This window comes from Rutilus rutilus, assembly GCF_951802725.1.
Source record: "Rutilus rutilus genome assembly, chromosome: 1".
NCBI classification, from domain to species: Eukaryota; Metazoa; Chordata; class Actinopteri; order Cypriniformes; family Leuciscidae; genus Rutilus; species Rutilus rutilus.
The window spans coordinates 54445861-54462364 of record NC_140209.1 but is presented as its reverse complement, the minus strand read 5'-3'; the positions used below and the strand labels follow the sequence as shown (position 1 = coordinate 54462364).

General features: G+C 36.2%; 1 protein-coding gene across 1 annotated transcript; it reads left to right on the top strand.

Annotated features, from left to right (window-relative positions):
* The first annotated feature begins 1525 nt into the window (after positions 1-1525).
* fn3krp (fructosamine 3 kinase related protein) lies at positions 1526-16303 on the top strand. Its single transcript, XM_084405520.1, has 9 exons — positions 1526-1867; positions 4672-5031; positions 5384-5548; positions 7015-7159; positions 10866-11017; positions 11145-11236; positions 11319-11401; positions 11497-11619; positions 14375-16303. Exons 3-9 carry the CDS (start codon positions 5541-5543, stop codon positions 14711-14713), a joined length of 942 nt encoding a protein of 313 aa, XP_084261646.1. The 5' UTR covers positions 1526-1867; positions 4672-5031; positions 5384-5540; the 3' UTR covers positions 14714-16303.
* Positions 16304-16504: the final 201 nt, after the last annotated feature.

The window sequence follows — 16504 nt, the reverse complement described above, 5'->3', positions numbered from 1 at the left end:
TTATAACCTAAAGATGCTATGTGAAAGTTTGAAACAGAAAATAGTGGTTTTCATCTTGCCACTTTCTTGGTAAAGAAAACACATTTTTACTCAAAATTAATCAAAATGGATTTATCACGTTTTGGAACCAAACTCTAGGCTAATATTCAGAAGTAAACAGTGTAGCTGACAGATTGTCAGAATGTTTATTTTTAAACCACAACCTTCTCGGGGCTTCTTTGACCGATACAACTCTCTAGTGTCAGAATGTTTATTTTTAAACCACAACCTTTTAAAAATGATATATTTAACGATATCTTTTGCATTTCTCATCCAAACAATGTCAAACTTGGCACTGCACTTACTCGTGCCCGTGGCGAGACACCTGTCAAGTTTGAAATCAATCGGACTAACGGTTCGAGAGATATGCGAGGAACAGACACACACACAGACAGACAGACAGACAGACAGACAGACAGACAGACAGACAGACAGACAGACAGACAGACGTTTCTGTAATTTATAGATAGATGATAAAAACAAATGCATTTAAATAATTTTTTATCATAAAATAATCTTATTTATATTGTACACTAAGCATTTTGTCATGTCCCTGCGGCACTTCACTGAATTTGTACAAAATGTGCAGTGTCAAAACAATTTTGGCAATATTGTAAGTATTTATTTGTTACTTTCTTGTGATTTTTTTTTTAAATGCACATTCTGAAAAAACAAAACAAAATCAAACAAAAAACAGACTATAAAGTTATGTCCCTCAGTCAACCGTCACACCAACTATTCTCATAATAATTTAGAATCCACCCTGACTCAGTCATATGTGACATAATTTAAGAGAAATCACATAATTCAGGTCTTTTTAACAGTGGTGCAGAAGATGGTAAGTAGTATCATACTTTTTTATTCATATTTTTGTGGCCTATTATAGTCAAGGGAGGGTACTGTCAAGCTTAACAACTCAACCCCATCACATAAAATTACTATGGAAAATGATTATTTCTCAAAATTTTAGAGTATATACAATGTACTTATTTCAATGCTGCCATGTATGGTCTACAAGAAGAGTAGTGGCCATTTTGTGCAACAAAAAAATCAACCCCATCACCCCTCCCTGTCACATATCTATCTGTATATTTCTCATTGTTTTGGGGGTTGAGTCTTTCACTTCATTTATGAATAATTTTAATAAAACAATACATGGTTTCAGTGAAGATATTACAAAAATTATGATTATTATCAATGTTGAAAACAGTTATTTACATTTTTATTTCATGATGCTATGATGAATAGAAAGTTCAAAGGAACAGCATTTATCTGAAATCTAAAGCTTTTTTTAACATTAAACACTACTGCTCAAAAGTTTGGGGTCAGTAAGGGGGAAATAAATAAAATAAATTAATACTTTTGTGGTGATGTAATCAGCCATCATAGGGTTAATTCCCAAATATGGTGTTCTGCGGGTATAAAAAAGGGATGCGGCAGGCATCTAGACTTGTGTGCTATCCCGAGTCCGGGACCGGGAGGTGACGTCATTCTGGGGCGCCGGTTTAGGTTTAGGAGGTAAGTGCTTTTGTGGCAAGTGCATGAATGTTTGGGTCAGAAAGGGTAATTTGGGACTCGCTTAACTTGCAGTGTGGTGGAGAACGTGGAGTGAACTCTTATCATGGCGAGCCTTTTATTAGTAGGGTAGAGTGGGGGAAAACGCCCCCCTGGGGTAAAACGCCCCCCACCTGTTTTTCCCAAAATAACCACTAAAAGTAGTCAAGATACATTTTTACTGTTGCTATGCACTACGTTGATAACGGGGATATACAAATCTCTACGGAGAAGCTGACACCAGCGACATATTTGAAGAGAAGAGGATTACATGGTAAATGCTATAATTTTCAGATAACAAGTGTTTAAGAGAATATTGTTCTGCAGGATATCGCAGTGATGTATGATAGATGAATAGTGAAGTCTGTAGTTTGAGATCATATATTATTTATAAGGAATATAATTATATTTTAAAAGTAAAAATTTTTTTTTTAAAAACTCATAGCTTGTGGGGTAAAACGCCCCCCCCCCCTGGGGGCATAGTTTCTCTATCATAATTACTATAATAAAATATTTCTGTCTATCAAATCCTTTGTTTTACACTTAATGCAGTATAACTAGGTGGTAAAATCTAAATATTTGAACAAAACATGAAAAAATTACCTCAAGTGAGCATTAACTAGCTAGCTTGCTAGCAAAGTTAGCTCACTGATGGAAGGTAGTTAATTTTGCCTATTTTGAACATTGCTGAAATAAATATTAATATATATATACATGTTGATACATTACTTGCCTTTTACCTTTAGAGATTAAAAACTATTGTCTGTTAATTTTGCTGTTGATCTATGAAGCAAACTGGTTGGTAAGAAAGGGGGCATTTTACCCCACCTTGGGGGGCGTTTTACCCCACCGCTGGGGCAAAACGCCCCCTTTGTACAAAAATATTTTCAGTGAAAATACTAATTAATTATGAAGGCTGAGCAATTTTAATATTTGGTGAATAACTCCTGCCATAGTCACTCAAAACCTAGCTTATGTGTAGCAATATTCAATTTGAAATGTAATATGCAAAATGACAATGCAATATGTAAAATGGCAATGCATTTCTGATTTAAAATTTTAATTTCCCCATACATTTGTGCAACGTTTGGTGCAAAATGAAAATTCAATTATATAATTTACATTTGCCATTTCATACACTAGTATTCAAATATGTAAATTGAATACATTTTAACGCTTTATAAGTTGCAAAATTAACATTAAAATGTATTACAGAAATGATTAGATATGTTTAACATGTTCAAGCAAAAACTGTGGCAAAATTGTAATTTAAATGTAATTTTTTCTTAATTGCATTTACACTCACAGTTAAGACACTTGCGATTGCATTTCCATTAAGTGTCACGCAATGAATGTAGCAAAATTCAATGTGCAACTTGAAAATGCATTCTCAGCCGATCACGTGCCCGTCCCGCCCTGTCAATCACTGCGTGAAGGCGACAAGGCGTGGCTCGGCAACAGGTAAACATAGGCTTTGGTGCGTATTTTGAGGTGTTGGAAGGAAACACGGCGGCGGCAGAGCTGATACGAGCGTTAAATTCACTAGCAGATGAAGTGGAGCATGGACAGAGAATGGTAGTGTTTCCGAAGATTATTACGCGTCTGCAGGTGATAGAACCAATACGATGTTGGACCGTCTGGGTCTGAGAGAGTGTTCTGTCTATCAAGCGTCGTCGACACCCATGTCAACATTCTGCTGCGCTGCTGTTGTCTGATGCTGGACTGTGTTGATGGTTTCGTTTTGTATAAAAATATTGTCATTGTCTGATACATGCTTATCTTTATTCTTATTAGCCTACTATTAACTGTAATACCCAATAATGTTGGAGATCCTAGTTTTTCCTTACAAATGCATAGGCCTATTACCCTGTGATCACATAATATGACAAAGCTCCATTGGTATTCGGTATTAATAGCTACCGAAAAATAAATGTGACCGCTCTTTATTTATAACTGACTGTAATGTTCAATAAAGTGGCGAATGTGATGTGTGATCATCTCTGTTTATTCAGCTGTATAATCATAAAATATGAGGCAGACATATGCGAGTCCCTTTCCATTTTATAAAGCATATTTATAAGGTATATGTACATGGTCACGGAATCTGACGGGTCAAATTCATCGACCTAGACTTTTTTGGGTGAATGTGGAGCAGGTTAAACAACGAAGCAGCACACAAAACTTTAACCGGCACAAACAAGACTATTTTGGGTCAATGTGGAGCAGGTAGGGGGGCTGAGTGACCTCAGAATGACCAATAAATAATATTTAAGAAACCGAAGCAGCACAAAATAAACGTTTATCGGCGCAAATTAGAACAAACATGAGTCTATTTTGGGTGAATGTGGCCTATTTTGCCGACGTTTTGCATTGGATTGGGGGCGGAGCCAACTTCACGCAGTGATTGACAGGGCGGGGCGGGCACGTGATCGGCTCAGAATGCATTTTCAAATTGCACATTGAATTTTGCTACATTCATTGCGTGACACTTAATGGAAATGCAATCGCTAGTGTCTTAACTGTGAGTGTAAATGCAATTAAGAAAAAATAACATTTAAATGACAATTTTGCCACAGTTTTTGCTTGAACATGTTAAACTTATCTAATAATTTCTGTAATACATTTTAATTTTAATTTTGCAACTTATAAAGCGTTAAATTATGTATTCAATTTACATATTAAACCTAGTGTATGAAATGGCAAATGTAAATTTTATAATTGAATTTTCAGTTTCATTTTGCACCAAACGTTGCACAAATGTATGGGGAAATTAAAATTTTAAATCAGAAATGCATTGCCATTTTACATATTGCATTGTCATTTTGCATATTACATTTCAAATTGAATATTGCTACACATAAGCTTCCATACTATGCGGGATGGCAATTCTAGTCACATTTATGTTTTGTTTCACTGTAATGTCACATTTTCCTTAAGGGGGGCGTTTTCCCCCACTCTACCCTACGCCTTGAGTGCACTGCGCGGCATGAGTTAATTACCGCAGGTATGTGATGCATTCTTCTTATGCCTAATCTAACGAGATGATTATCTCCTAAACCTAATGTTATGTTTTAATAGTGGTATGAGGCGTGGAGGTGTTGCAGCAGGCTTAGCGGGCTTTGCAGATTCTGGGAGCATTGAAGACGCTGCCGGTGTTGTGCCGAATTTCGACCCCCTGCCAAATTATTACTCCCCTCGTTGAAGTCAGTACCGATTGCCTAATCCTAACCCCACCCCTAATCCTAACCCCTCCCCCACAACTAATCCTAAACCTACCAATACTAGGGGGGTAATAATTTGGCAGGAGTCAAAATTCGGCACGACACCTGTTAAGGACGACGCCAGAGCTGATCAAAATACGCGCCAAGCATACAGCCTGCCAGGATACATCTAAATTGGGGCTTTCACAGTGTTTCTCGACGGGCGGACTGAGAACGGGTAACCTTACCGCGACGAAGGTCTATGTGTGTCACCCTTATATTTGTACATCAGGAATGTTTAGTTTTCTTTTGTATTTTTGTTTTGTTTGTGTTGAATTGATTTTCCATTTGTGTTGCATTGATTTACTGTTGTGATTTATTTTGTGTTTGTCAACATATATGGGAATGACCCATTAACGCCCGCTATCGTGCTGATCACGGTCCACGAGCATCAGCTGGTTGGCTGGTATTGTTACTGAGAAAGACAGGCCTTTACGGCCGGGTGCGACTATATGCTTCATTGACAGAGTTTTATGTGGAAAGAGTATGTGTTTATTGTTATATTGATTGTTCTTGTCTTTTCCCTTCAGAATCTGGGGTACCCGTGGTCCCGTGGTTCCTGAAGTCTTCTGGGTGTGGTGGTGGTTTGACTGACAGTTTGCAGTGTTCACAGCGAGTGGAGTGTTGTGAGAGAGCACGCTGTGTTGATCTGCAGGACAAATCCCCCAGGTTCTGAAGTGGTAGCCTATGTGTGGGTCAGTGGGTGTGTGTATGATTGTTGTTTTATCTGACTCTACGATTTATTATTGAAGATCGTGTCGTATTTATTAAATGGTGTCTTTTTGAATAAAAACTGTTTTGTACGATCATCGTTGTCTGCTATTTAACTCAGCCACTACGGATCTGCGCGCTTTGTGTACCTGAATAACCTGTGGGTTCCCGGACTATTTCCGGGTGGCGTAGTCGGACTTAACCTATGCTGCGTTCCAGTCCAAAATTGTCATGCCCTTCACTCGCTAACTTCCCTCCGTCTCGTTCACTCGGATGTACGTCATTGCGAGTGCCCACTACTGGCGGAAACTGCAATGCGCTGAATTGGAACGTCCTAAGCCCTTGATCACTTGGAATCAGCCATTGAGTTTATTTATTATTTACATTTTTTTCCCTTTAAGAATTTGTTTAATGCAGCATCCAAATGTATAGGTGTGTTTGGGTTGTTTTAAATAAAAAAATATATATAACAACTAATATATCATAAAGTTGTCTGTTGTGGTTGTGATTAGACGAGATATGTGTTGACGTCACAATCATACTGCATTGTGGGACATATAGGTGCCTGAAGTGTACATTTGAAGCAGACTCGCTCCCTCGGTCAAAATCGAGGGAGCGAGGGTCTGTCCATATAAACTTCCCTCGTCTACTTCACGAAGTGGAACACACTTCAAAATGGTGGCAGGGATTCCCCCAAGGGGAAGTGCTTAGGGAAGTTCGCAAGTGCGTGTCTAAAAGTGGACTGGAACGCAGCACTAGAATTGCAAACTGCCACACTTTTATTCATCAAGGATGAGTTAAACTGATCAAAAGTTACAGTAAATACATTTATAATGTTAGAAAATATTCTATTTTAAATAAATGCTGTTCTTTTGAACTTTATATTCATCAAAGAATTTTTAATAAAAATTGTACACAACTGTTTTCAACATTGATAATAAGAAATGTTTCTTGAGCATCAAATAATAATATTAGAATGATTTCTGAAGGATCATGTGACACTGAAGACTGGAGTAATGATGCTGAAAATTCAACTTTGATCACAGGAATAAATTACAGTTTAAAAATATTAAAATAGAAAACAGTCATTTATCTTTATTAATATAAATATTTTATTATCTTATATTAATTGTCATAATATTTCACAATCTTTTTTTATTTTATTTTTAAATCAAATAAAGGCAGCCTTGGTGAGCAGAAGATACTTTTAAAAACATAAATCTTACTGACCCCAAATTTTTGAACGGTAGTATATATATATATATATATCCATGACTTTTATTTTGACATCTCAACAGTGAGTAATCCTGCTCACGACTGTGTTGTTAATACCCACATACCAATGCAATCATCCAGAGATATTTACTCAGCACTTGTGTAGCAATATGAACCAGTTTTGCAGAAACGCATTGTTTTGTATTTATTTTATGGTTGTATGAGCGTTGTGCAGTGAGATGGAGGCGTTGTTGAAGAGAGAGCTGGCCACGTCTGTTTTGAAGAGCACTGGTCACTCAGGAGGAGGATGCATCAGTGAAGGCCAGAGCTTTTACACTGACTCTGGTACAGTGTTCGTCAAGATCAACCACAAGTCGGAGGTGAGCGCGCACACATACACTTGAGCTCGACGCTTTGGATTTGCATTGCAATCTTGCAATGCTACTTCATATGTATCTGTGTCATCAAATTTGGAATAATAATGTGATTTGGTATAGTAAAGTACATTACGTATCGAACGTAAATGCTTTCACAGACAACTTAAGTCTAGTTGTAATTGAAAGTAACTTCTGACATATCTAAACATATCTAAGTGCAATTGTTTTGTCTCAAGATGATACCAAAATAAATATGAAAATGTAGAATAAACCAAACTGTTTGAGTAAATATTTTCAACATTTTCTAGTTGTCTTTAGTATTTTATTTGGTAACACTTTATTTTACAGTGTCCATATACTGTACGTATATGTTACATGGACTTACCATAGTAATGACAGTAAATTGTGCATAATTATATGCAACTAACCCTCAACCAAACCCTAATCCTACCCTAACCCTATGTAACCCACTGTGTGTAATTTTATTTATATATATATATATATATATAAATGTGTGTGTGTGTGTATACAGTGAGGAAAATAAGTATTTGAACACCCTGCTATTTTGCAAGTTCTCCCACTTGGAAATCATGGAGGGGTCTGAAATTGTCATCGTAGGTGCTTGTGAGAGACATAATCTAAAAAAAAAAATCCACAAATCACAATATATGATTTTTTAACTATTTATTTGTATGATACAGCTGCAAATACGTATTTGAACACCTGTCTATCAGCTAGAATTCTGACCCTCAAAGACCTGTTAGTCTGCCTTTAAAATGTCCACCTCCACTCCATTTATTATCCTAAATTAGATGCACCTGTTTGAGGTCGTTATAAAGACACCTGTCCACCCCATACAATCAGTAAGAATCCAACTACTAACATGGCCAAGACCAAAGAGCTGTCCAAAGACACTAGAGACAAAATTGTACACCTCCACAAGGCTGGAAAGGGCTACGGGGAAATTGCCAAGCAGCTTGGTGAAAAAAGGTCCACTGTTGGAGCAATCATTAGAAAATGGAAGAAGCTAAACATGACTGTCAATCTCCCTCGGACTGGGGCTCCATGCAAGATCTCACCTCGTGGGGTCTCAATGATCCTAAGAAAGGTGAGAAATCAGCCCAGAACTACACGGGAGGAGCTGGTCAATGACCTGAAAAGAGCTGGGACCACCGTTTCCAAGGTTACTGTTGGTAATACACTAAGACGTCATGGTTTGAAATCATGCATGGCACCGAAGGTTCCCCTGCTTAAACCAGCACATGTCAAGGCCCGTCTTAAGTTTGCCAATGACCATTTGGATGATCCAGAGGAGTCATGGGAGAAAGTCATGTGGTCAGATGAGACCAAAATAGAACTTTTTGGTCATAATTCCACTAAACGTGTTTGGAGGAAGAAGAATGATGAGTACCATCCCAAGAACACCATCCCTACTGTGAAGCATGGGGGTGGTAGCATCATGCTTTGGGGGTGTTTTTCTGCAGATGGGACAGGGCGACTGCACTGTATTAAGGAGAGGATGACCGGGGCCATGTATTGCGAGATTTTGGGGAACAACCTCCTTCCCTCAGTTAGAGCATTGAAGATGGGTCGAGGCTGGGTCTTCCAACATGACAATGACCCGAAGCACACAGCCAGGATAACCAAGGAGTGGCTCTGTAAGAAGCATATCAAGGTTCTGGCGTGGCCTAGCCAGTCTCCAGACCTAAACCCAATAGAGAATCTTTGGAGGGAGCTCAAACTCCGTGTTTCTCAGCGACAGCCCAGAAACCTGACTGATCTAGAGAAGATCTGTGTGGAGGAGTGGGCCAAAATCCCTCCTGCAGTGTGTGCAAACCTGGTGAAAAACTACAGGAAACGTTTGACCTCTGTAATTGCAAACAAAGGCTACTGTACCAAATATTAACATTGATTTTCTCAGGTGTTCAAATACTTATTTGCAGCTGTATCATACAAATAAATAGTTAAAAAATCATATATAACAATGACACCTTAAATGACACTGTATATTGTGAATATACTGCTTCCAATATTGTGAATATACTGCTTCCATTCATTACAACTTTGTCTGACAGTCTTTATTTGGAAGTACATCTACTAATGATCTATATGCATTGTATTACATTATACATGCTAAGATGTAGCTTATAGATATATTTGTTATTCTTTTTTACCTTTATGATGTTATTTCTGTTTGATATTTGAAAGTACATTATCAGCTAATGATCTGTTGCATATTATGCATTGTCATTTTATATACAAAATTTATAACGGTAACACTTTACAACCAGGTTTAATTAGTTAACATTAGTTAACTACATTTGGTAACATGAATTACCAAAGAACAACACTTTTTACATTATTTATTAATCAAAATGGTATTTTCAGCATTTACATTTTTAAGAACAAAATTATCTATCTGTCAACATTAGTTAATGGACTGTGAACAAACATGAACAATGAAAATGTATTACAGTTTTTCTCAGTCGCTTTGGTGCATTTCTCATAACACTATTTACATTTGCACAACAGTTAATGCAGTTCTCAAAACAATTAGTGAAAACTGCAAAACCTAGTTGATAACCTGCAAAAGCGTGTCACTTGCTCAAAATGGATAGCTCACTCCTCAAAAGCAAGTATTTATGTCAATGAAAGTGTCAGTGTCATCAAAATAAAAAGTCCTGACACCATCGTTTATGAACAAGATAGTCAAATGGCTTTGTCATGTTTTCATTATGACAGTTTACTCTGTAAATGTTTTCCAATGATAAAAGTCAGATCTTGGTGACACTACCTGAAAATGCTCAATACAGCACTAAATACTATTTGCACAGCCATTTGAAAAAAATACAGTAAAGTTACACATTACTGTATTTATGAGGTAACTGAGTACAAGACACTGAAAATATGTATGTTTCACATTTTTACTGCATATGCTCTTTGCAATTCTAATTTGTTCACAGCATTGTGCAAAAGAAAAAATACACCATTATTTACAACAAACATAAACTCCCTTTGGGTAGAGCTGTGCACAATATTGCAGTAGGCCTATATACTGTATTGGAACTGAACATACAACATACATAGGACTGTAATCATTCATGCACATCCAGACGTTCCTCTCTGTCTGGTCACATAATTTAATCTACATCACAGCGAATATCATCTCTTGCTCAATTGCAAATTGTTCAATTTAGGAGACTTTTTCAGGATTTTTTTTTTTTTTTTTTTAAATGACAGATTTTGACAACTAGTTCAACATTTTTGTATGTAATGACTCAAGCAATGAAATGAGGACTATTAGTTTTATATGGAATGACTATTCAGCATTCACAAGTATAGTTAATTTTGACTGACATGACATAAGCAAATGATAATGTTATAAAACAGCAGAGAGTTGTATGAAAGCAATTGATGCATGTCCAAAAGCATTTGCAATTTGTTGGAAGGAATGAGAAACTGCTACTATGATGTGCACAAATGACTAAATGTTGTGGAGGTTGAACTAACTGTTGTGCAAATGTAAATAGTGATGTGAGAAATGCACCAAAGCGACTGAGAAAAACTGTAACTAACATTAACAAACGTTAATAAATGCTGTATTAATGTATTGTTTATAGTTAGTTAGTGAACTTATGAAACCTTATTGTAAAATTTTTGCTTTAGAACTATTTGGAAGTACACAAATTAATGATCTCTCTTTCTTTAGGCTAGGAGGATGTTTGATGGAGAGATGGCAAGCTTGGAAGCGATCCTGTCCACGAACACAGTGAAAGTGCCCAGGCCTGTGAAGGTCTTGGACCTCGAGAGAAGTGGAGCTCTTCTCGTAATGGAACATGTGGACATGAGGAGCTTAAATAAGTAATCACGTGAACCCATAGAGCTTGTTTAGGATCATGTAATAGGACTGAGAATTGGGTAAATGTCACATTAACATTGTGGGCATTGTTGGAAAGTGCTCCTTTTAAAATATGTAATGTTTATGTAGACACTCATCAAAACTGGGGGAACAACTAGCTGACCTGCATCTTTACAACATGAGACAGATAGAGAAACAAAACAAGGAGCAGCAGACTGTTGGTAAGGTTTTTTTTTTTATATTGCATTGATGGAGACTTTTCAGTGCCATTATTATTTATCATAATTTCTGTATTTAAAAAAGGGAAAGGACCAGGACAGTCTGAGGTTGAAACAGCCAACAGGTTTGGGTTTCACGTGAACACATGCTGTGGTTATATCCCTCAGGTCAGCATCTCTGCTCTGTATGCTGTCTGATCATGATAACAAATGGAGTGATTTATAATCAAACATACTTTGAAATCTCTCCTTTCGGTTTTCAGGTAAATGACTGGCAGGATGACTGGGTGTCCTTTTACTCCCAGCAAAGGCTGCAGCACCAGCTCGGCTTGGTGGAGCAGTCGTACGGAGACAGAGAGGCCAGGGAATTGTGGTCCAAACTCCAAGTAAACCAAACAGCTCAGATTTTTATTCCAGCAAAATATCATGCAAACACAAAAAGATACTGGGTCTCATTTACTACGGTAATAATTGCATACACTATTCGTATATAAATGCACATTTGAACTTCCTACAAAAACTTTCTGCCAAATTCACAACACGTGCGTACGCACATTAATTAGTTCTTAACCTCGTTCTAATGTTGATGAATTCGGAGTATTCTAAATGAGCGTAACTCATTTACATAAAACACGCCCAAACCATGTCCATATAAGGGTATTTCACACACCCTTTTCCCTCACACCAACATGACACTCTCTACAGACGCGTTCTCGCAAGATCCCAGAGCAATGCCAAGAGTGCCATCCTCAAAACAAGTTCAAATGCATTAAACACCTTTATACAGACATTACAGACCTCTGTTTTGCCAGCTGTACGTACGTGTATCTGCGTCTTTATGCAGAGCTACCTCGCAGCATGAGCTTTAACGCACCTTTTCTTAATCTCTTACTGATAGGCCTATATGATATCTATTTTTATCTATATATCTATGTTTCGAAATCCGAAATTGTTTTGAGTCCGAAATTTTCACATGCGTTTTTTCGTATTCGTGATTCGGTGGCTCTGAATTGTCAAAACACCATTCAAAATGCTTGCTACGGATGCGAAAAACGCAGAAAATCAAACCTGATCCGAATTTTTTTATGACAGACGAAAGTTTCGGAGGCAGTGAGTAAGCGAATTTTGGACTGAGTGTGCAAGGGCCTTTAATCTTGACATGTTTTTAAGGCCACCAAGACCATAGATATCATATATAAAGGCTAGATGTCTCGTGCGCACTGCTGGCCAATGGAGGTCGACGTCCGCACGTGGCGGCCATCTTGCCACAGTGTACTCGCTCACTACTTCAATGGTGCATGTACTTTTAAATAACCATAACTTGCTCATTTTCATACCGATTTTCAAACGGTTTGGTTTGTTATAAACGTCAGAGATGTAGTTATGACACTGCATACATACACTGCATATATATGAAAAATTATAACATACATGTTCAAGCATTCGGAATTATAGCCACGTTAATAACGTTTGTAAGAAACCAAACCGTTTGTAAATCCGTCAAGATTTCAGCGAGATAAGAGGATTTGTGTGCGTGCTGATCATTCACCTTAATGCACAGAGCACTGTCACAAGATGGCCGAACGATGATGCCGGAAGTGACTGCGCCATAAGACATCTAGCGTTTATATATGATATCTATGACCAAGACTATGTAATTTTTGTGTACAAGTGGTTTCAGTTCTTCCTATATTTTTTCATAATTTAGAATACATTTTAGAATGAAAGTTGATGAATCATGATTTGTTCATTAAAATGTTCGTACGCAGATTTCATGCACAAATTTGTGCGTACACATGCTTAGTGAATGAAACCCATTGTCTCTAGTAAACTATTTTAAATTAATTTAAACATTAAAATATACATTAAAGGTATAATGGAGGATTTTTTTACTTCCGGGTGGATCACCTATACTATTGGTCCTCCTTATTGTCAATCATTCTGGTGAATCAATCAAACTTATTCAAAAAGTGGAGAGGGCGGGTCTTATCTAAAATTCGGAAAGATCCTCCACTATACCTTTAATGTAATAAAATAGAATAGACATTATATTAATGATATAAAAATAAAAATATTACCTATTTTGTTCCTATGCTGATTAACTCATTAGTGCATGTTATTCCAAAAAACAAAAAATCTTTGTCTTCATAATCTTTCCTTGAGATTTTATAACTTTCTGTGCCTCTTAAATGACTTTCCAACCCTTCCACTTCAATCATCTGACTACATTCTGGTATAAAATCACCACTTTTCAAATCAAATCAATTACTGATTGAATCCCAAATCATCATTATCAATTTAAATTGTATATTGTTCTTTTTATTTTTGATATATGATCTAATTTAATGGTACAGTAGTAAAATGAAGTGTAAAAGTACACAACTTAAATTAGTAATTTGATATGTATCCATAATGTTTATCCAACATTTGCTCAAAAATATTTAAAAACAGAAAGTCCACATTATCCATTGACAGGGACAAACAAAATAATGTTTAATGTAACTTTATTTTAAGGTGACGTAGTTACAAGTTACTGCATGTACTTACTATAGTAATAACAGTAAATTATGCATAATTACTAATCCAAACCCTAACCCTAACCGTATCTCTATTGTTATTGAACTATGTAGTTAATATTCCCCAGTACTAATTTGAGCAAGTATCATGTAACTACGGCTCCTTAAAATAAAGTGTAAACGAAAATCATTAACCCTGTTTGGTCTTTGTCTCAAAAGTGTAAATGGATAGTTCACCCACAAATGACAATTCTTTCATCATTTACTCCCCCTCATGTTGATCCAAACATGTAGGACTTTCTTTCTTCTGTGGAACATAAAAGAAAATATTGTAAAGAACGTTGGTAACCATAGAGTTTCGGTTCCCATTGAATCGAATTGTATGGACAAAAACACAATGGAAGTCAATGGATGCCAAAACTGTTTGGTTACCAACATTCTTCAAATTGTCTTCTTTGATGGTTTATAGAAGAAAGAAATGCACACATGTTTGGATCAGCATGAGGCTGTGTAAATAATGAGGATTTTCATTTGTGGGTGAACTATCCCTGTAATTTATTTAAAGAATGACAAGCTAAGTCTGTAAGTCTTCATAAAGTGCTGCATATGTACTTTTCTTTATTAGCTGAAGATCCCTCAGCTGTTCACAGATGTAGAGGTGGTTCCAGCTCTGCTGCATGGAGACCTCTGGGGAGGAAATGTGGCCGAATGCTCTGATGGTCCCGTCATCTTTGACCCAGCATCGTTTTATGGCCATTCGGAGTACGAGCTGGCTATTGGCGGCATATTTTCTGGTTTTGGGAGCTCGTTTTACAATGCTTACCATCAGAAGATCCCCAAGACCGCTGGGTTTGCAAAGAGGCAGCAACTATACCAGCTGTTCCACTATCTGAACCACTGGAATCATTTCGGTGGGGGTTACAGGGGCTCTTCTCTAAAGATCATGAAGGATCTAACAAAGTAGATGCTCTTCATTAAAGGATCCTTCTCAAGTCTTCATTTATGAAGGTGGATGATAAACTAACTCGAAGTTAGTCACACACTTTGTATCGAACATTACCTGTCTGATGGAAATGCATTGACAAGATGAAAATAATTTGCACAGATTGAAAATATCTTATATAATATATAATATAATTTTTTGTTGTTTTTTGTTAAAACCATGAATACATTTGATTTCCATGCAATGGCCAAAAAATTAATTATTTAAAATGCATCATTCCCTTTTTGCAAATTGCACTTTAACTTGATTTAAAAAAAACAAATGTGTATTTTTCCACAAATTGTGTGTGTATGCAAATTGTATAATATCCAAAGTACACATTTAATTGTGCAGTTAATTATCATGCTGTATTTTCAGAAAGTTTTGAAATATTTTTCCTTTCCCAAAATTTGTCACTACCGAAACACAATAATAAATAAATAACAAGGCTTATATTGACCTATTAATATTTTGTTTACATCTACCTTCTAAATATATGTTTTGCTATTTAAAAAAAAAAAGGTTTCCACAGGTAAATCAATAACAATTACAATTTTAACAATATTTCAAGTGTAATTTATAAGAATTGGTGTATTTTGAATCCAATCTTTCTTTGTGAAAGGCATTAAGTTAATCATACTGATTTCAAAGCTAAGGATTCATTAGTCTGAATATACATTGAACCAAACACTATAATATCATCTTAGTTGATAATTCAATATACTTTATTTTAGACAAAACATGCGTGTTTCGGTCGTGACGGCACATTTTCGGTAGTGACAGTAATGCTTTGGTAGTGAGTGACCACATCACATTCCAGAGTTTTAGCTCACATACTAAAACACTACTAAGATACTAATGATATGCATAACTGTACTAACATTTTGTTTATTTCCCCCAAATAAATGTTTCGGTAGTGACAATTTTAGATAGTTTTGAGCCTAGTTCAAATATGATAACCAGCACATGGTTACCTAGCACAGTTCTGAACAGTTGTACATGCATTAAAAACTCAATTTTATCGAATAACACCCCAAAAAGTTTGCTTAATTGCAAAATTATTCAAAAAAGATTCAATATCATTTTCACAAGTTGAAATGTAGGGGTTAGGGTTCAGGACAGCCACCTCCTAATTGAAAGTACCTAATAAATTATGATTTTATATATATTAAGCTTACTGATATTTTAAATATTATTGTGGGATTCAATAGACAGGCTATAATGATCTTTATAAACATCTAAGATTTGAATAGGCCTACTTAAATGCTTTTTAATTGTGTTTTTTGGTTGTGGGACAGCAGTTTGCACCAATTCTGTTGAATGGCCCACATATGCTTTTGAAGAGAGCCCATTTTACAAGACTCCTTCATGTGCGCATGAAGTATTCTATGATAACATTTCACTGCACTACATTGTTACTAACTAACATGATGTTTAACGGGTTAGTTCACCCAAAAATGAAAATGAAAAATAAAAATGAAAACACACCTGAATAATACGGTTTATTTAAACAGCTATGATCTTGCTGAACTGCTTGCAGGAATAACAGGATGCTTAATGGATGTATGGACATTAAAATAAAACTTTAAAAATAACTTTGTGTTGTGTTTTTGATTGCCATGTAGTTTTGGAACTATGTACGCATTTACAAATATGACCATAGTTTATTAGCTTTAAATATTGCCAATCTGTTCAAAGAGAGAACACAATAACCATATAACTATTATTTTATAAATTAATGTAAAATCCTGTGACCTCATATTTTGATTTGGA